Genomic DNA, 21167 nt, shown 5'->3' on the forward strand with positions numbered 1-21167 from the left:
CTGGGCAGCAGGAAACCCTCCACCAGGGCTATCTACGTGGCGAAGTAGAAGCGGTTCTCGTGTTGGGCCTCGGATCGACACATTCATGCTGAAGAAGCCCCGCTGCAGGACATTGACTATTTGTTGCACCTTAAGCACCAGTACCTATTGCTATCTTCAGCCAGCGTACACCTGTTGGCAGTGTTCTCTCTAACTTTTTTCATCCATGTGCGGAATAAATGTTATGTGCACTGAGGTAATGTACAGATGTGCGCCACCAGTAGAAACAAAAAACCTAGATGTAATGTATATTTTTAAAAAGTTACCAATAGGGATAATTACTCCAGCCAGGACAGGTTAGGCATTTTAGAACTCACTATTCAAAGAATTAAATTTAAGTGTGAGAGAAATAAAAATTATGAAATACATAGACCAGTCAAAATACTACAATAACACACTTTGAAAGAATAAAATTACAGAGAATATATATATGCGTTGCAGGAATGACCAAGAAGTAACAACAAACAAAAATAACACAAGTATGTGTTGGGAGGTGAGTGTGAAAGACTGTGTGTGTAGACACAGACTCTGTGAGTGTGAGTTGGGGAAGTCTGGATATGAGCGTCTCCGCTAGTCAACTGTGCGGCACTTCAGTCGCTCCTGGGCAGCTTAGAGGGACTGCAGCCTGGCGGCCATTTCGGTGTTCCATCCTCCATTTCAAGGTAAGTAGGTCGGTCTTTGCCCATCCCATGATGGTGCAGTTCCTGAAAGACCTGGAGCGACTTTACCTGCATGTCCGGGACCCGGTTCCCCTGTGGGATCTGAATCTTGTGCTGTCAAGGCTCATGGGTCCCCCTTTTGAGCCCTTGGCTTCCTGCTCCTTCCTGCTTCTCTCCTGGAAGATCTCCTTCTTGGTCGCTATAACTTTGGTCCATAGGGGTCTGAGATCAGGGGGCTCATGTTGGGGCCGCCTTATACATGGTCTGGCTGCGTCCACACCTAGTTTTTCTGCTGAAGGTCATTTCTCAGTTTCATACTGGTCAAGACGTATACTTTCCAGTCTTTTGTCCAAAGCCCCGTGCAACGGATGAAGAATGCAGGCTACATACCCTGGATGTCGGACAGGTGCTGGCCTTCTGCATAGATAGAACAAAGCCGTTCTGTAAGTCAGCATGGTTGTTCGTTGCTGTCACAGACAGGATGAAGGGTTGTTCAGTGTCTGCCCAGAGAATCTCGTCTTGGATCAGGGCCTGCATCCGCTACTGCTATGAGCTGGCAAAGGTGCCCCCGCTGGCAATTGTCACTGCTCACTAGACTAGGTGTCATCGGCGGCCTTCCTGGTGCAGGTGCCAATCCAAGAAATCTGTCAGGCTGCCACCTGGTCATCCATCCACATGTTTGCATCTCATTATGTGCTTACCCAGCAAGCTCAGTATGATGCTGCCTTTGGCAGGGCAATGCTGCAAGGCTGTGAACTCTGAGCTCACCTCCAGGTATACTGCTTGTGAGACACCTAGAATGGAATCGACAGGAGCAAGCACTCAAAGAAGAAAAAACAGTTACCTACCTTTTTGTAACTCTTGTTCTTCGAGATGTTGCTCATGTCCATTCCATTATCCGCTCTCCTGCCCCTCTGTTGGAGTGGTCAGCAAGAAGGAACTGAGAGGGCATAGGGCCAGCAGCACCTGATATACCGAGGCGTGAGCATTGCACTTTAGAGGGTGCCACAGCTAACCATACGGGTACCGCTAAGGCTCAAATCTCTGACAATCGTGCACATGTAAAATGGAACAGACATGAGCAACATCTCGAAGAACAAGAGTTCTTCAGGGATCGGTTTTGGGACCAATCTTATTTAATCTTTTTATTACTGACCTTGGCACAAAAAGTGGGAGTGTGCTAATAAAGTTTGCAGATGATACAAAGCTGGGAGGTATTGCCAATTCGGAGAAGGATCGGGATATTATACAGGAGGATCTGGATGACCTTGTAAACTGAAGTAATAGTAATAGGATGAAATTTAATAGTGAGAAGTGTAAGGTTATGCATTTAGGGATTAATAACAAGAATTTTAGTTATAAGTTGGGGATGCATCAATTAGAAGTAACGGAAGAGGAGAAGGATCTTGGAGTATTGGTTGATCATAGGATGACTATGAGCTGCCAATGGGATATGGCTGTGAAAAAAGCTAATGCGGTTTTGGGATGCATCAGGAGAGGCATTTTCAGTAGGGATAAGGAGGTTCTAGTACCGTTATACAAGGCACTGGTGAGACCTCACCTAGAATACTGTGTGCAGGTCTGGTCTCCCATGTTTAAAAAGGATGACTTCAAAGTGGAGCAGGTACAGAAAAGGGCTACTAGGATGATCCGAGGAATGGAAAACTTGTCTTATGAAAGGAGACTTAAGGAGCTTGGCTTGTTTAGCCTAACTAAAAGAAGGTTGAGGGGAGATATGATTGCTCTCTATAAATATATCAGAGGGATAAATATAGGAGAGGGAGAGGAATTATTTAAGCTCAGCACCAATGTGGTCACAAGAACAAATGGGTATAAACTGGCCACCAGGAAGTTTAGACTTGAAATTAGACGAAGGTTTCTAACCGTCAGAGGAGTGAAGTTTTGGAATAGCCTTCCAAGGGAAGCAGTGGGGGCAAAAGATTAAACTCGATAAGTTCATGAAGGAGATGGTATGATGGGATAATGGGATTTTGGTAATTAATTGATCTTTAAATATTCAGGGTAAATAGGACTAATCCCCTGAGATGGGATATTAGATGGATGGGATCTGAGTTACCCAGGAAAGAATTTTCTGTAGTATCTGGCTGGTGAATCTTGCCCATATGCTCAGGGTTTAGCTGATTGCCATATTTGGGGTCGGGAAGGAATTTTCCTCCAGGGCAGATTGGAGAGGCCCTGGAGGTTTTTCGCCTTCCTCTGTAGCATGGGGCATGGTTGACTTGAGGGAGGCTTCTCTGCTCCTTGAAGTCTTTAAACCATGATTTAAGGACTTCAATAGCTCAGACATAGGTGAGGTTTTTCATAGGAGTGGGTGGGTGAGATTCTGTGGCCTGCGCTGTGCAGGAGGTCGGACTAGATGATCAGAATGGTCCCTTCTGACCTTAGTATCTATGAAATACATCTCTAAGAACAAGAGTTACAAAATGGTAGGTAACCATTTTTTCCCATGATCACCATTACCTTCACATTTGCCACCCTCTCATCTTTTGATATAGTAATTCCTCTTTGTAAAATATTAACAGTACATAGTTTTGTTAGTGGCTGAGAGACCCCAGAACTCTCAGATGGTTGCCATCTGTTTTTAGTGATGTACTGCAACTGAATTTCTTGAGCTGTTTTGTTACCTCATTTTATTTTCTTTTTGATAACTCAGTGTGGTGTGTTTCATCTTCCTTACCTAAACCATCACTTTCACAGGAATACTTCCTCCCCGTATTTCTTTTAATCTTTCCAAGATTTCTTTGCTTTTGCAAATGACAATAGGTGATACTTGGCTTTGTTTCCAAAAATAAATTTTAAAAGTACACTGTGCAGAATAAACCTGTGTCATCTCCTTGCCAAAGTGGCTCATTCATAGTTTGAAGCTAGCACAGATCCTGTTTAATTCAAAGTATCTCTGAATACAGGTGATACTTATATTTTTGTACTATTATGTTTTCTTCCTACTAATCTTGCCTTTGTTTAAAAGTGGTAATTCTGGAGAGTCAGCCCATTATTTCAAAAAGATGCAATAGTACTTTCCACTTAATTAAGAAACAAGATTGTAGCAATTTAATGTGTTCCCTTTCATTCTTAAATTAGCTCCCTTGGTAAACTACCATAATAAAATTTTAAGAAGTAAAAGAAGCTTTATCAGAATCATTGACACTATACTAATTAGCATGTATATTTAATCAGAACATAGCACAGTGTATAGGATTAATTAGGCTCCATAAATTTTCCCCTCTACCAGTGTGAAGCTTACAAACCTAGGATCTCATAGAAATGTGAGGCTGGAAGGAACCTTGACAGGTCATCTAGTTCAGCCCCCTGTACTGAGGCAGGACCAAGTATATTTAGACCATCCCTGAAAGGTGGTAGTCCAACCTATTCTTAAAAATCTCCAATGACAAGGATTCTACCATCCCCTTGGAAGCCTACTCTAGACTGCTTAACTACCCTTATAGTTAGAAGGTTTTTCCTAATATCTAACCTAAATCTCCCTTGCTACAGATGAAGCCCATTCTCGGCCTACCTTCAGTGGATATAGAGAATAATTGATCACCATCCTCTTTATAACAGCTTTTAACATACTTGAAGATTGTAATCAGGTCTGCCCTCAGTATTCTTTTCTTAAGACTACACATGCCCAGATTTTTTAAGTTTTCCTCGTAGCTCAGGTTTTCTAAACCTTTTATTACTTTTGTTGCTCTCCTCTGGAATCTCTCCAGTTTGTCCACATCTTTCCTGAAGTGTGGCATGCAGAACTGGACACAGTATTCCAGCTGAGGACTCACGAGTGCCTAGTAGAGCAGGACTGTTACCTTCTGGGTGTTACATACAACACTTATGTTAACACATCCTAGAATATTACCTTTTTTTTTTTTTTTTTTTTCAAATGTATACCATTGTTGACTCTCTTACTCAGTTAGTCATACTCTATAACCCCCAGATCCTTTTCTCTGGTACTACTGCCTAGCCAGTTATTCCCAATTTTGTAGTTGTGTATTTGATTTTTTTCCTTCCTAAGTTGAGTATTTGCACTTGTCTTTACTGAATGACATCTTATTGATTTCAGACAAATGGGAGAATTCGTCCAAGTTCTTTTGAATTCGAATCCTGTCATCTAAAGTGCTTACAACCCCTTCAAGTTTGGAGTCATCTGAACATTTTATAAGCATACTCTTTGCTCCATTATCCAAGTCATTAATGAAAATATTGAATAGTACTGGATCAAGGACTGAACTCTGCATGACTCCACTAAATATGCCATCCTAGTTTGATAGCAAACATTGATAACTACTCTGAGTACAGTCCTTCAGCCAGTTGTGCACCCACTTTAGAGTAATTTCATCTAGACCACATTTCTCTTGTTTTGCTTATCAGAATGTCATGTCACAAGCCTTAATAAAATCAAGATGTCACATCTGCAGCTCCTTCCCTCCCTCCCCCCCGGGGCCAGTAATCCTGTGAAAGAAGAAAATTAGATTGGTTTAGCATGATTTGTTCTTGACAAATCTATCTCAGCTGTTATTTATTACCCTATTATCCTCTGGCTGCTTACAGACTGATTGTTTAATAATTCCACTATTTTTCTGGGTATCAAAGTTAGGCTGACTGGTCTATAATTTCCGGGTTCTCTTTGTTCCCCTGTTTTAAAGATAGGCACAATGTCTGCGCTTCGCCAGTCCTCTAGGACCTTACCTGTCTTACATGAGTTCTCAAAGATAACTGCTAATGGTTTACAGATTGCTTCAGCTAGTTCCTTCAGTATCCTAGAGTTCATTTCCTCAGGCCCTACAGACTTGAATACATCTAACTTATCTAAATATTCTTTAACTTACTCTTTCCCTATTTTGTCTTTTTCCTTTTTCTTGTTGTTAATATTAATTTTGTTAATCATCTGGTCACCATTAACTTTATTAGTGAAGACTGAAGCAGAATAATACTCCTGGGGGAATCCTGCACCAAAAAAATAAAAATTCTGCCAATTATGCATATTTTATTTGTCAAAATAAATTATATAATCACACCGGTTTCAATTATTTTGGTAATTTATTTCAAAATACCTGTCAGCAATTGTGTTTGTAACAATACAAACACAAAAATATTCCCTCAGGAGTAGAGAGTTAAAGAAACCCCTGTTTCTCTGCCTCCTCCCACTCAGAGCCCAGCTGGGTGGGGGGGGCAGATACCTGCACCACCTACGCCCAGAGCTCAGCTGCGGGGTGTTCCCCCAACTGAGATACCTGCATCCCCTACCCCAGAGCCCAGGCTTGGGGAATCCCCCAGCCTATATGCTCTAGCCCCCAGAGCCCAGCTGCAGGCCCCCCTGGCCAGACATTCTTCCCCCTCTTTCCCCAGAGCCCAGCCATGGGGACTCCCCCAGTCCAGAAACCCACATCAAGTGGTGAGCTGGAGCCGGTTCACAGTTGTTCAATTTTGCAGCTGTTTTAGAACCAGTTGTTAAAGAGGTTCGGCAAAGTCCAGCCTGCAGGCCACATGTGGCCTTCAGGACCGTCCTGTCCGTCCCGCCTGAACTCTTGGCTGGGGAGGCTCCCCTGAGAATTTCTACTCACCTTGCGGTTCTTCGGCGGCGGGTCCTTCACTCGCTCCAGATCTTTGACGGCACTTCGGCAGCGGGCCCTTCAGTGCCGCCGAAGACCCGGAGTGACTGAAGGAACCGGTTCTTCAGCTTCTGGCAGCTCATCACTGCCCACATCCCTTAATCCAGGGATCCAGAAGGAGAAACAGCCTGCACACCATCTCCTTCCTTCAGGGTGTGCAGGATGATGGGCAGTTTCAGTCCCTTAGGGTGGCTGCTGTGTTTTTTTTGACTTGTTTTGTTTTTTGTTTTTTTGTCTGGTAGTAATGGCTTCTAATGGAGGCAGCAAAGCTGGTTCCTTCTCCTTGTCTCCAGGAACTTCTTCAAGCACCCAAGGAGGAGAGTTATACTGTGTGATCAGTCAGCTCTTTGCAGACTATACTAGCTGACATAAAGTCCCTCTCTTCCTAGTAGGCCTGTACACTAGGTGCAGTGCTGGATCTGACCGCTCTGTTTCCGCTCTACAACAGACTCCAATACAGTGTATGTGCTGGGGATGGTCTAGAAGAGGAAAGGGATGGATCAGAAACAGGTTGAAGAATTCCTCAGAATTCTGCATCTTTGTGACAGTTTATAACCTGCACCAAAGACAGTCACACTCCCTGAAGCCCCAAATAGTGGAAGCACAATCCATCTTACCTTTTAGCCACTACACAAGGACAATGGCTATGAAACCAGCATGAGGAGTAATCAAGGTTGCTGTCATTTTGGCACACTACTAGCATTTGCCTTGACTGGGATGCCAATACAGGATTATATATGCTATAAAACAGTAGTGCATCAATATATGGTACGTCTTTGTTTCACCAAAGTATATAAGTAAGCCACAGAAAATGTTTTTCTTGAGTTTTTAGCTTAATCTTGTTTTGCCTGTGATGAAAATGTACAACCTGGTGTGCTGTCTGTGAAGATTTTCATGGTAGTATGAAAGTTTTTTGTATTATTACTAACATTTAATGTTCAGGAGTCTCAACCTCTGTTTATTTATAGAACAAAATATTGCTTGGAAAATCTCCACAGAATTTTTATCACTAAATGTTAACACAATATACTGCTGTTTCCTGAAGAAGTCAAGCTAAATTGTTTTAGCATTCCAGTCCATGAGCCATACCAGCTGTAATATTTGTAAATGTCTACCATATTTAGGACAAGTATCGGGGGTAGCTGTGTTAGTCTGTATCCACAAAAACAACAAGGAGTCCAGTGGCACCTTAAAGACTAACAGATTTATTTGGACATAAGCTTTCGTGGGTAAAAAACCACTTCTTCAGATGCATGAGTGAAAATTACAGATGCAGGCATTATGTAATGACACATGTAGAGAAGGGAGTTGCCTCCCAAGTGGAGAACCAGTGTTGACAGGGCCAGTTCGATCAGGGTGGATGTAGTCCACTCCCAATAATAGATACTTAGGACAAACAGGCAAGATTCCTCTATCTAGTGAATTTATAAAGTGCAAGAGCAATAAAGAACTATTGTACAACTTACAAAAATATTTATTTCATACTTTGTGACACAGTAGAACAGTAGAAAGACATCGATGGAAACTTGACACAGCCTGCAGAGATTATCCCCCATATTTTCAAAACATTGTTAACATTTTGTGCTTTGAAATTGGCGTCTTTCTTGAAAATTATTTTCTAGGTATATTTCTGAAGAATACAAATAAGGTAATATCTGAAATTTATTCAAGCCTTTTGTTCCCTAAACTACAGTAGCAATTATGCTGTACCATAGTGATACACATCGCTGCATGTTATAATGAACTGCCATTTCCACTCACCATTTTATCCAATTTGAATAATGATGATCATGGAAGATGGATTGATTTGAAACAGTAAAACCAGCAGAGGTGTGAACTTCCTCTCTCTGTTCGCCTCCCTCTGAAAAAACTCCAGCTGGCTCAGAATGCAGGAGCAGCTGACTTAGAGATCCCCAAGAGCCTACCCCCTCAATGTCTATTCTCTGCCCTGGTTCTTCATTAAATGCAAAGCTTGAGTCCAGATTTCAGTCTTTGGAGGGTTTTTAAATACCTGAGAGACCATCTCTTGCTCCATGACCATGACCCAAATACACACACCGGCTGTATTGAGTGAGGAACAATCAAACTACCAACCACAAGGGCAGTGCAGAAGACAGGGACTTCTCAGCAGCTAGCTCAAAATTGGAACTCTCTTCCATAAGAGATTACACCAGCTAAAATAAGTGCCTAAAATGCCAAACTCACATTTTCAATTTAGCTTTCTCACAACGGTAGTATTAACAGAGAAAAAAGAAATTCTGCTAATGGGAAAAAGAAAAGGAGAGAGACTGAGACATCTTATTAACATGCCTGGATAGGTTGGTGTTATGTGGTGTGAATATCTATATTCTTATTGGGGTGTTCTTATGGAAACTGCAAATAATAGGCTTTGGAGTCAGCAATAACAAATTACTCTTTTGGAGAAAAATGACACAGCAGTTCCTGAACCAACTGTAAAGAACTCTGTAACCAAGACAGAAGGCATTTGACATTTCTGAGTATAATTTCAGTGCGCCTGGGAGGCGAATGCTGCTGGGGAATTGTGGTAAAGAAGTTGGGAAGAAAATGAAAATATTTTCCTGACTATAAGGAATGGATGTTTTCCACTAAGCTCGTAAAAACTAAATGAAGGATTCAGGGGGAACTTTGTTAATAACAGCACCTCTCATCCAAGGATGGCTAAATATTTTGCAGTTATTAATTGCTGCAATTAATCTTCACAGTTAACTGCCGTTAAAAAATCAGCAAGTGTTGTTATCCCTATTTAGTACAGGGTTGAGACCCCTGATTCGCCAGTTATAGTAAATGGAAACTGTTGATCCTTGGAACCTCTGAAAATCAGGCCCTAAGGGAAGTATGTGACAAACTTGACACACGTAGGAATATCCAGTGCAGGCAATGGGACTGCTCATAAACTTAGTTACGCACATGCTTAAATACCATGCTGAATCGGGGCCTAAGGTCACAAAGTGTGTTGGTGGCAGCTGCAGTAATTGAACTCTAGTCCTAACTTCAGTCTCTGGTTTAACCACCAGAGACGGTGTTCTTCTTCAGACAATTTGAAAGTAAATAGATCGCTTTTAAGAGATTGACAAGGTGATAAACTATTTAATACTCTCCAAACCATGACATCTTTAATATTAGTTTGCATGAGGAAGGTCAGCAAGAATCTAAACTTTTTTTTTAAGAAAAGAGTGGTTACTTCAATTTTTCTGCAGCACATCGAAAACCAATATGAGCTTGCTTTTGTTGCAAAAGGTAACTTTTGCATTCACTTTAACCTGAGCTGTGCATATTCCTTATTATGACATAGTTGGTGACGCTTGTGCGCTAACTGAGAAATAAACAAGAGGGAACTGTACCACTTTCTGACTAATCAGAAATAGAATATAAAAATCAAAAGTAACCAAATTGAGCGTGGTGGGGGGAGGGAGAGTCCACATTTTTGGTGTGTAGGATTTTCCTATGTCAGGAAACTGGAACTCTGAGTTTCAACTTGGGGTGTTTGCTTGTAATTCTTCCTTTTGGGGGTGTGGGCAATGTTTGCCCACCCATATCACCTCCCCCACTTCAGGTAGATACCGTAGATGAAAACTACCCTTCCTCTTCACACTTCTGCACAGTATTCTCAGGTAACATAGGCTCAACATTTGTTTTGGGGTTTTTTGGGGAGATGGATAAGAATTGCACAATTCCTGCATCACTGGTAGGAACCAGTATAGGGAAGAGCCAGTGACTCCTCTGTATATCTCCATAATTCTGTCGTCATTTGATCAGATTTATTGAATTCTGAAAACATACATGATTCTTTACAAAGATATTGTCACAAGCAGGATATGGGCAGTCTGGCCTAGCAGGTGGAACTAGGAGTCAGGCTTAGTGGTCAGAGCCCAAGCCAGGAAGCAGGAGTCAAAGCTAGGAGTCAAAAGTGAGCTGAGATGCAGGTCTGTCACTATGATTGACAGAGATGTATCTCATTGCACAAACACTTCCTGGAACTCCTCCTGGGCTGAAATAGGGTTTGTGGACCAATCAGGGACCATGAGGGAAGCAGTTAGTCCACCTTCTGAGTGGGTACTTCCTGTACTATTTATCTCCGGAGGGTTTCTGTGACCATGCATGTGGCCCTACCATAGCTGTCAGGTAATGGAACAGAGATACTGGTTGTCACCCAGACCCAGGTTCCAGTCCCATCTTTGCATAACCTTGAAGATAAGTTGCCTCATGAATTTACAGTGTAAGGGCCCAAACTTGCAAAACTCTTATGGACATGAATAACCTTACTTACCTGAATAGACCCATTTAATTTAATGGAACTGGAATATTCAAGTAGGTAAAGTTATTCACATCACATAAGTTGTTTGCAAGTTTGGGCCCTAAGATAAACAAGATAAACAAAAGCCAGACCTAAAACCAAAGTTCAAGAAGAGGACAGCTGTGGAGAGATTATTGGAAAAAAGAAGGTATGTAATGTTTATGGAAGAGTGGTTGCAGCCCCTATTCCGGCTCCTCTTGGATATGTTGTTACATTTTTGGTTGCACTTCCTATCCATGGCCCCACAAAGTCGCGGGACCTCCTTGTCAACCTCCTCCTAGCCCTGGCCATCTACAAAATCAGAGAGAGGAGCTTGGCCGGTGGGGTTTCCTGCGACTCTGGGGACTATTTCCACTCTTCAGTCCGTTCACGCATCTGGGCTGAGTTCCTTTGGACAGCGTCCGCTGGCTCCCTTGACACCTTCTAGGAGCAGTGGGCATTGTCCGGGGTTCTCTGCTCAGTGTCCCCGTCAGGTTCCCTTTGTTTAGCCCTGTGACCTCACTCCTGTTCCTGTTTCTATCTCCTTAGTTGTCCCCCGCAATTATTTGGAATCCCAGACCTGTGGATCCTCCCCTTAGGCTGGGGGTGGGTCTTTTAGCAGTAGGCAGTCTTCTGCCCACCCACTTCCTGGAACCCAACAGGATCCAACCATCTGCATATGCTTGGCTTGACTGGACTGTCCCTGAGCTCGCCTCAGCCACTGGGCATTACATTTATTGAATTGAACTTAATTCAGTTTCACTTAAGTATTTTTAGGAGTTTGTTGTATTAGAAAGGTAAATGTGAATGTATTATTGTGGAATTTTGTGTAAGGTCTGAAGAGGAGAGAGCTGGCTAATGTAAACCCTGGGAAATGTTATGACCTTTCTATTATTTGAAACAATGTAAACGTTTAAAGTGGATTTCCCAGGAAATCTCTAGAGGGAAGTGTATGCAAATGTAACTTCTCCAGCTATGGAAAAACCCAGCCTTTGGAGGCTATCCCCTGAGAAGAGATCCATTGTACCTAGTCTCAGATCAAAGACCCAGGCTGTACAAAGGAGAGACTAAACTTTTCATGAGTATGCTCGTCCTGAGCCAAGGCGGTTATGAATGTGTGATCACAGGAAAAACCTCTTGGTGGGGTTTAAGGACTTCACCTGCCAGAGCCATTGTTGGAGTTGGGCTGATCTCTGGTAAGCTTATTAGCATGTGCGTAAGTTCTTTTATTGTTTTATATATAATGCTTTTTAATTTAAGAATAAATGTGCTTGGTTAGAAAGAGCTGTGTGGTAATTCAACTATGGGCAATTATGCTGTTTATAGCCTCTGAGGAAGGAAAGCAAAGCAGGCCTGCTGAGACTGTGTGATTTGCTGGGATATTCATAATGTAGGCAGGGAGCTTTGCATCCTAGAAATACCCTGGTCAGGAGCGGGAGAGAGATGTTTGTCTCTGCCCAAGAGAAGTGATGGGGAGAGGGAAGCTAGAAGCCTGAAATTGGGTGCCCTTGCTGAACTATGAAGGGGGAATACAGGTTCAGGTGTTCTGAACTGTGATAGATGGTACAACAGTGTATTGTGCTTGGAAATGGTTTGTCATGGCACATTTTGCACTATGACTTCGGAGCTATGAAAGGAGAAAATTTAAAAGCAAATATCTTTGATAATTAGCAAAAGAGGAAAGAGAATATCTTCTATTTTAAAAGTAATAGGAGGATGTGTTTTGAGTACAGTACGTCTTAATTTTTTCCGGTATAAATGTCTCTTAAATATCAGTATTAGATTGTTAATACTTTGAACATTAAACTGATGTGGGTCTAATTCTCCACAGTCATGATGTTATAAAACCAGAGTAACTCCACTGAATACAGTAGCATTACTCCAGATTTAGTGAGAGCAGTTTAGCATTGTTTCCTGTTTGCTCTCTAGGGATCAGTTTCTGCGCTTAGCTACACTAGTGTAAATCCTAAGTAACTACCTTGATGTTAGTGGACTTATGGCACTCCAGATTTGCACAGTATTATTCTGTCTATAGAAGTATTTAACATACCATAAATGGAAGAAATAAGAATGTTTGTGTATTGATTACAGTTGGGCTGATAATATTTATTATAAAGACGTATTTGTCAGTTTCATTTAAGGGTGAAACATGTTCATAATATATATAATCTTAAGAGATCCCATGATATTTTGTTTTGACATGTATCTTTTGTCTATGTTGGGGGAGGGATAGCTCAGTGGTTTGAGCATTGGCCTGCTAAACCCAGGGTTGTGAGCTCAATCCTTGAGGGGCCATTTAGGGATTTGGGGCAAAAATTGGGGATTGGTCCTGCTTTGAGCAAAGGGGTTGGACTAGGTGACCTCCTGAGGTCCCTTCCAACCCTGATATTCTATTCTATGTTGAGGTAGATTTTTTTTTAATTAAAAAGAAAAAGTTATGACATGCATTGGCATATGCAAGTCAACAAACTAGGCAGAAATATTAATAAATAGCATTTATATTTTAAATATAGTCTTATTGGAGGGCACATTGGTTTTGTTTTATTTACTTCTAACAGTTAAGATTTTTATTAATCAATTTTCTGCCTTTTCCATTCACTTTTTTTTCTGATGCCTCCACTCTGGTACCCATAGCAACACTTGTTAATGCTAATGAAATTGCAACATGTTAAGCTCCCCGACGGAGCAGCCCTGTTAAATATGGCTATTAAACACAGTTGTATTTGTTAGTTCCAGCTCCTGCTATATGGAAACTCTTTCCTGAGATATCGGGATTCAGTGACTTATTGCTCTTCTTAAACCTATCTGATTATGACTGGAATGAAGTCTCCTATTAGGCTTTGGATGCTCCAGACTATATACAATTTTTATAAAACTGACAAGGTTTAGCTGTAGGATGAAGTAATCTTTTGAAGTACTAATTTGCATTCAATGAAATGCTGCAAAGGGTAGAGGCTGATTGATCTTGGGGAAGCTAGGAGATGTGTTGTCTCCTAGAGCACATGGGCATTTTAACTAACTCCCATTTATCATTGATAATGTTTTAATGAGCAGAAATAATGGCCAAATAATCCTTCATGAACTAAGACTGAATAGTAATTCAAGTTAATAGGAGTTGTCAAGGTTCCTTCCCCACTCTGAACTCTAGGGTACAGATGCGGGGACCTGCATGAAAAACCCCCTACGCTTATTTTTATCAGCTTAGGTTAAAACTTCCCCAAGGCACAAACTATTTTACCTTTTGCCCTTGGACTTATTGCTGCCACCACCAAGCGTCTAACAAATATATAACAGGGAAAGAGCCGGCTTGGAAACTTCTTTCCCTCCCAAAAATCCTCCCAAACCCTACTCCGCCTTTCCTGGGGAAGGTTTGATAAAAATCCTCACCAATTTGCATAGGTGAACATAGACCCAAACCCTTGGATCTTAAGAACAATGAAAAAGCAATCAGGTTCTTAAAAGAAGAATTTTAATTGAAGAAAAAGTAAAAGAATCACCTCTGTAAAATCAGGATGGTAAATACCTTACAGGGTAATCAGATTCGAAACATAGAGACTCCCTCTAGGCAAAACCTTAAGTTACAAAAAGACACACAAACAGGAATATACATTCCATTCAGCACAACTTATTTTATCAGCCATTTAAACAAAACAGAATCTAACGCATATCTAACTAGATTGCTTATTAGCCCTTTACAGGAGTTCTAACCTGCATTCCTGCTCTGATCCGGGCAAAAACAACACACAGACAGAGAGAACCCTTTGTTTCCCCACCCCCCCTCCAGCTTTGAAAGTATCTTGTCTCCTCATTGGTCATTTTGGTCAGGTGCCAGTGAGGTCATCTTTAGCTTCTTAACCTTTTACAAGTAAAAGGGTTTTTTCCTCTGGCCAGGAGGGATTTAAAGGTGGTTAGCCTTCCCTTTATATTTATGACAGGAGTGCTTGAGCTTTTTACAATAGCTAGCTGGGAAATTGTTCTGTGTATTGTGATTCTTCTTTCACTGAAAACATGTTTTTCATGTGCTGTTTGGATGGAGGGGGAATAGCATGCTGTGCGTGTAATTAGTTGTAAATAGTGTTGGGCAGTTGTTAATCATCTATCTTTGATACTCTGTAAAACAAAAAGGAAATCCTATAACAAATGGAAAAACTTTTCCAAGGCTATCACTATAAATTAAATGTAAGAACGTTGCTGTGCCAGTTCAGTATTAGCAAGTCGGCAGCAGAGAGAAGTTGCAATATGTATAAGACATATGTAGAGCCAATGTGTTTGCTAACCTATTATAATTTTTTTGTTTTTTTCTGTCTCCTCTTAAAACTTTTAATGTAGCTATTTCTAGAAGAGTGTCTAATGCATAGGTTTGCATTTGGTGCCAACTTACTTTAGTGAATTTATTTAAATACTTTCGCTCGCAATGACAAAGACCTTAATGATCTCACTGTATAGAAAAAGATAGTTTTTCCACTTCTTCCATAGATGTCTGCTGCTCTTATGTGAGGTGGTAGTTTTCGGGGGAGGGGCTGTTTAATGCATCTGGGTTTTTTTGTTTTTGTTTTCCTCTGCTCTTACCTTGTGCCCATTGTGGTAACTCATTTACTTACCTGTGTCTTTTGTTGCATTCATTTTTATTTTAGGGTCATTTCAAGTTCTCCTACTAATCTCCTCATGATATTAACCAGCTGTATTAATGAGATAATAAGCCAGGCTTGTTGCTCATGAATTGATTTATTCAACTGCTGAATTTAATTAGAAAGACACTAAACATTCCAGCAGATGTTCTTATTTGGTTTCATTTATACTTGTGTTCTCACACAGGGTTTATAAATATATACTGTACACCTCTATTTACATAATATACACTTAAACCTAAAACCTTAGTATACCAGAAATAACAAAATATTGACATTAAACCTATAAAATGGTTGAGTTTTATCATTTATGTTCGACTGTGAGGTTCATTTTCTTGAATTTTCTCCAGACTTGACTTTAGTGCTGTTCTAGCATAAATTAACACATCTGTAACATCAAATATAGATGCTTCACAAACTTTTGTTCCAGGACTCAAATGTGTTTATTTCTAGTAATGTCTTCTGAGCTACAGATGTTTGTCCTAGAACAAACCTTTGTGAATACTAGACCTTACACTTGTGTTAGTTAATATGTGTTAACTAGCAATTAGTTAACATGACTGAAAACTGAAGTCTAGATAAACACTGAGTAGGCTACCTGTAGTGCACGGCAAAGGAATCAGCTATACTTGCGTAAAGTTGCTTTAAAGGGCTTGGCTACACTTACATTTTATAGCACTCTAACTTGCTGGCTCAGGGGTGTGAAAAATCATCCCCCTGAGCTCAGCAAGTCAGAGCGCTTTAAAGCGCTAGTGTAAATGGGCTCAGAGCACTGGGAGCCGTGTTCCTAGCGCTGGGAGCTAATCCCCTCATGGAGGTGGATTACCAGGAGCTCTGGGAGAGCTCTCTCCCAGTGCTCACGTGTGACCACACTCGCCCATGGGAGCGCTTCGAAGTTTCCAGTGTAGCCATGCCAAAAGTGTTTGCTAAACCTTACTCCTAATGAATTGCACCCACTATATGCATCTGAGATGATGATCTCCCCTTTGTGCAAAGTAGGTGAAATGATAGTTCATAGACTGGAAGACCAGAAGGTACCATTGTGATTATGTAGTCCAGTGGTTCTCAACCAGGAGTATGCATGCCCTTGTATGTCTTCTAGGGGGTACATCAGCTCCTCTAGATATTTGCCTAGGCTTACAGCAGACTACATAAAAAGCACTAGCAAAGTCAATAGAAACAAAAATTTCATAGAGACAATGACTTGTTTTATACTGCACAATATACTAGACATGCAAGTACTGAAATGCAAGTACAATATTTATATTCCAATTGATTTATTTTATAACTATTTGATAAAAATGGGAAAGTAAGCAATTTTTCAGTAATGGGAGCCAAAGAATCTGATGCTTTACTCCCTTGCTCCTGGTAAAATCTGACCTTTTACCCTTGAGCATTTAGGTATAAATTGCTACCAAAGCTGAATTAGGCACTCTGTGCACACCAGTGGCAGTGTTTTACACTCAATTTGTACAGGTCTAAATGACTACACCAAGGAGAATCAGGCCTGGTGTGTAAACTCTGAAAGGAGTGTGGCGGCTCCAGTATCTTTGGCTCTTCCCATTAGCTAAAGGAGCTGGTGTTCACACTTATGCGCTTCATGAGTAAAAACTAATGGAGAGGCAAATGGTGTAACTGAGCCCTGGTCTACACTACGGGGTTAGGTCAAATTTAGCCACGTTAGGTCGATTTTAAAATGGATGCATCCACATCAGAACCAACCCCGTTCCGTCGACTTAAAGGGCTCTTAAAATCGACTTCTGTACTCCTCCCCGGTGAGCAGAGCAGCACTAAACCTTGCTGGGTTGCATTTGGGGTAGTGCAGATGCAAATCGACGGTATTGGCCTCCGGGAGCTATCCGAGAGTGCTTCAGTGTGACTGCTCTGGACAGCACTTTGAACTCCAGTGCACTACCCAAAGACTGTTTTCCCTAGGAAATTATCAGATATACAAAGGAAAGCAAAATATGGCAAGGTTAGTGTTCTCCCTCATTGGAAACGTGCAACATATCCTTCCATATACGGAGTCTATTCTTCTTGGCCTGCGTAACACAATGGGAGCAGTTGCACACAGGACTTGACTCTAGGTCACAAGTGTATGCTGCAGTTCTGTGGCTAATTCTTACTTTGGGTATGTCTACACTACAAAATTAGGTCAATTTTATAGAAGTCGATTTTTAGAAATCGATTTTATACAGTCGATTGCGTATGTCCACACTAAGCGCATTAAGTCTGTGGAGTGCATCCTCACTATCCTGATTAGCATCAACTTATGGAGCAGTGCACTGTGAGTAGCTATCCCACAGTTCCCGCAGTCTCCGCCGCCCATTGGAATTCTGGGTTAAGCTTCCAATGCCTGATGGGGCAAAAACATTGTTGTGGGTGGTTTTGGGTATATGTTGTCAGTCACCCCTCCCTCTGTGAAAGCAACGGCAGGGAATTTTTTCCCGCCTTTTTTCCATGCAGACACCATACCACAGCAAGCATTGAGCCCGCTTAGCTCAGCTCAGCTCACCATCACCGCAGTGGTTGTTGTCCTGGGTGCTGCTGTTAGCAGACGGTGCAGTAGGACCCCTAACTGATGTCATCCACCGCTTCCGCTGCAACTCGGCTCTCCTGCAGGTGCTATACCACAGCAAGCATGGAGCCTGTGCAGCTCACCATCACCGCTGCTGTTGGGAGCATTGTAAACACCTTGTGCATTATCCTGGAGTATATGCAGAACCGGGCTAAGAGATGCCAGCACGAAGAGGATTTGATGAGGACATGGACACAAGTTCCTGAAAGCATCGTCTGTGGCAATTGGGACATCCTGGTGGCAGTGGGTCTGGTTGATACAGTGGAACGCCAATTCTGGGCCAGGCGAACAAGCACAGACTGGTGGGACCGCATAGTGTTGCAGGTATGGGATGATTCACAGTGGCTGCGAAACTTTCGCATGCATGAGGCCACTTTCCTGAAACTCTGAGTTGCTTTCCCCCACCCTGAAGCACAGGAATACCAAGATGAGAGCTGCCCTGACAGTTGAGAAGCAAATGGCGATAGCCCTGTGGAAGCTTGCAACTCCTGACTGCTACCGGTCAGTCAGGAATCAATTTGGAGTGGGCAAGTCTACTGTGGAGGCTGCTGTGATCCAAGTAGCCAATGACTTTCTGTTATCCAGGGTAGTGACTCTGGGAAATGTGCAGGTCGTAGTGAATGACTTTGCTGCAATGGGATTCCCTAACTGTGGTGAGGCGTTAGATGGAACGCATATCCCCATCTTGGCACCAGATCACCTTGCCAACCAGTACATAAACCACAAGGGGTACTTCTCAATGGTGCTGCAAGAACTGGTGGATCACAAGGGACGTTTCACCGACATCAACAAGGGATGGCCAGGAAAGGTGCATGATGCTCGCATCTTTAGCAACTCCGGGCTGTTCGAGCAGTTGCAAGAAGGGACTTGCTTCCCAGACCAGAAAATAACCGTTGGGGATGTTGAAATGCCAATAGCTATCCAGCCTACCCCTTGCCCCCATGGCTCATGAAGCCTTACACAGGCAGCCTGGACAGTAGTAAGAAGCAGTTCAACTATAGGCTGAGCTAGCGCAGAACGGTAGTAGAATGTGCCTTTGGACGTTTAAAAGCTCGCTGGCGTTGTTTGCTGACTAGGTCAGACCTGAGTGCAACCACCATTCCCATTGTTATTGCTGCTTGCTGTGTGCTCCATAATATCTGTGAGAGTAAGGGAGAAACGTTTATGGCGGGGTGGGAGGTTGAGGCAAATCACCTGGCATCTGATTTTGAGCAGCCAGACACCAGGGCGATTAGAAGAGCTCAGCTAGGTGCACGGCACATCAGAGAGGCTTTGAAAACCAGTTTCATGACTGGCGAGGCTACAGCATGACTGTTGTGTGTGTTTCTCCTTGATGCAAATGTGCCCCCCTTGGTTGATTTTAATTCCCTGTAACCAAACCACACTTCCTCCCCCCCTTCAAAATAAAGTAACTATATTGTTTTGAAACCATACATTTTTTCTTTATTAATTAAAACAAAAAGTGAGAGAACTGACAAGGTAGCCTGGGTGGGGTGGGGGAGGAGGGAAGTACAAGGCCACATTGCTTTTTGTAGCCACACTACAAATCAAACTGTTTGAATGACAGCCTTCTGTTGCTTGAGCCGTCCTCTGCAGTGCAGTGGCTGGGTGCCTGGAGCCTTCCCCCCTTTTGCCCCCCACCCTGTGTTCTTGGGCATCTGGGTGAGGAGGATATGGAACTTGGGGAGGAAATCAGGCAGTTATACAATGGATGCTGTGGGGGTCTGTGCTCCTGTTGGCTTTTCTACAGCTCCACCAGACGCTTCATCGTGACCATTCACTCCCCCATTAGCCTCCGCTCTTCGCGCCCCTGCCTCCACTCTTCATGCTCACTTAATGCTTTCCTGGCCTCTAACACTGAATGCCTCCATGCCTTAGGCTGTGCCCTATCAGTGCGGGAGAACTGCATAAGCTCAGAAAACGTCATTGCGAGTGCGTTTTTTGGGTTTTTTTTTTTTTTTGCCTTCTAATCTGCAATAACCTCAGGGATGGAGATGATAGGGGAGCGTAGAAACATTTGTGCCTGGCGGGGAGATAAAAAGGGAGAGTAAAATTTAAGATGATACATTTCTGAGAACAAAAGGGAGACTCTTCCATAGTGAATCAAGCAATTCACAGCAGACAGCACATGTGCTTTAGGTACAAGGTCGCATTTTGGCTTTTATATTGAGTATGGTGACACATCACATGCAGCTGAGCAACAGAATTCGGTTTCCAGGCAGCCATGGTAAGGCACAGGGTACGCGGGGTTGGCTTCTTACGCATAACATGTGGGAATGGTTTCAAACTGCTGCACCATCCTTTCCCATAACAAGCAATGGGTTGGGTTTTAACATTTAAAAGGAGGGGCTGTGTTTTTGGGGAGAATGTGCAGCACACACCTGCCCCCACCCCACCTCGTGGCTATTCTCTGGGATGATCCCTTCACCCTCCCCCCGCTGCATGGCTATTCTCCGGGATGATCCCTTTTAGCCAAGCGCAAACAGCCCAGTATGAACGGGGTCCTTTTCCTGTTCCCTTACAAAAATTCCCCTGTTTCAGCCAGGTGACCATGAATGATCATAGAATGTCAGGGTTGGAAGGGACCTTGGGAGGTCATCTAGTCCAACCCCCTGCTCAAAGCAGGACCAATCCCCAACTAAATCATCTTAATATCAGTCTCCTGAAGCTAACACAGAAAGATATAGACCAAACGTTGCTTGACTGTGACCAAAACCCAGGACCATTCGCTGCCCTGCTTTGTGCTACAATGATTCCAGGATACTTGCTACAGGGATGCCGTGGTAAAGTGTCCTACTGTGGCTGATGAAATAAGGCAGCTCTCCCCAGACACCTTCTGCAAAGGCTTTCAGAGTACCTCCAGGAGGGCTTCATGGAGATGTCTGGGGATGCAGCGAGAATCCTTCAGCGACAAGTGAACAGACTTTTCCAGTAGCCGTACTGGCCACGAAAGCATTCTTCAGGGCAAATCAAACATTAAACACTATTGCTTTTAAACCCTGTACTGTAATTACAAATGTGCACTCACCAGAGCTGCCTTCTCTGGTTTCATGCTCGGGTATCCCGCCTTGGGAGAGTATTGGCTCCAGGATGATGAAAAGGTCCTGGCTGCCAGGGAGAACAGATTCACTGCTTGCCTGCTGCGCATTCTCCTCCTCCTCATCCACAAAATCCTCCTCCCTGTTGCGTGAGACTCCCCCATTGCAGGTGTCCATGGACAGTGGTGGGATAGTGGTAGGATCCCCTCCGAGAATGCCATGCAGCTGATTATAGAAGCAGTATGTATGGGGGTCTGACCCGAAGTGCCCATTTGCCTCCTTTGTCTTTTGGTAGGTTTGCCTG

At 42.8% G+C, this 21167-nt stretch overlaps 1 protein-coding gene across 5 annotated transcripts in view; it reads left to right on the forward strand.

Moving 5' to 3' along the window:
- The window catches only part of ZNF277 (zinc finger protein 277), an 89804-nt gene that overhangs the window by 18641 nt on the left and 49996 nt on the right, over positions 1 to 21167 (forward strand). Inside the window, exon 1 of one of the 5 annotated variants that reach the window (XM_038397491.2) lies at positions 6725 to 7093. The exons of 2 other annotated variants lie outside the window; for them this stretch is intronic. Coding sequence is in view for 1 of the 3 variants with exons in the window: in XM_043495040.1 (XP_043350975.1) it covers positions 11698 to 11815 (118 nt within the window). In the remaining 2 variants the exon portion in view is untranslated. Of the gene's footprint in view, positions 1 to 6724; positions 7094 to 11592; positions 11816 to 21167 lie in introns of those variants that run through there. 2 more of the 5 variants (XR_006275145.1, XM_043495040.1) reach the window with 2 other exon arrangements.

Source organism: Dermochelys coriacea, chromosome 1 (genome assembly GCF_009764565.3).
Source record: "Dermochelys coriacea isolate rDerCor1 chromosome 1, rDerCor1.pri.v4, whole genome shotgun sequence".
Taxonomy (NCBI): Eukaryota; Metazoa; Chordata; order Testudines; family Dermochelyidae; genus Dermochelys; species Dermochelys coriacea.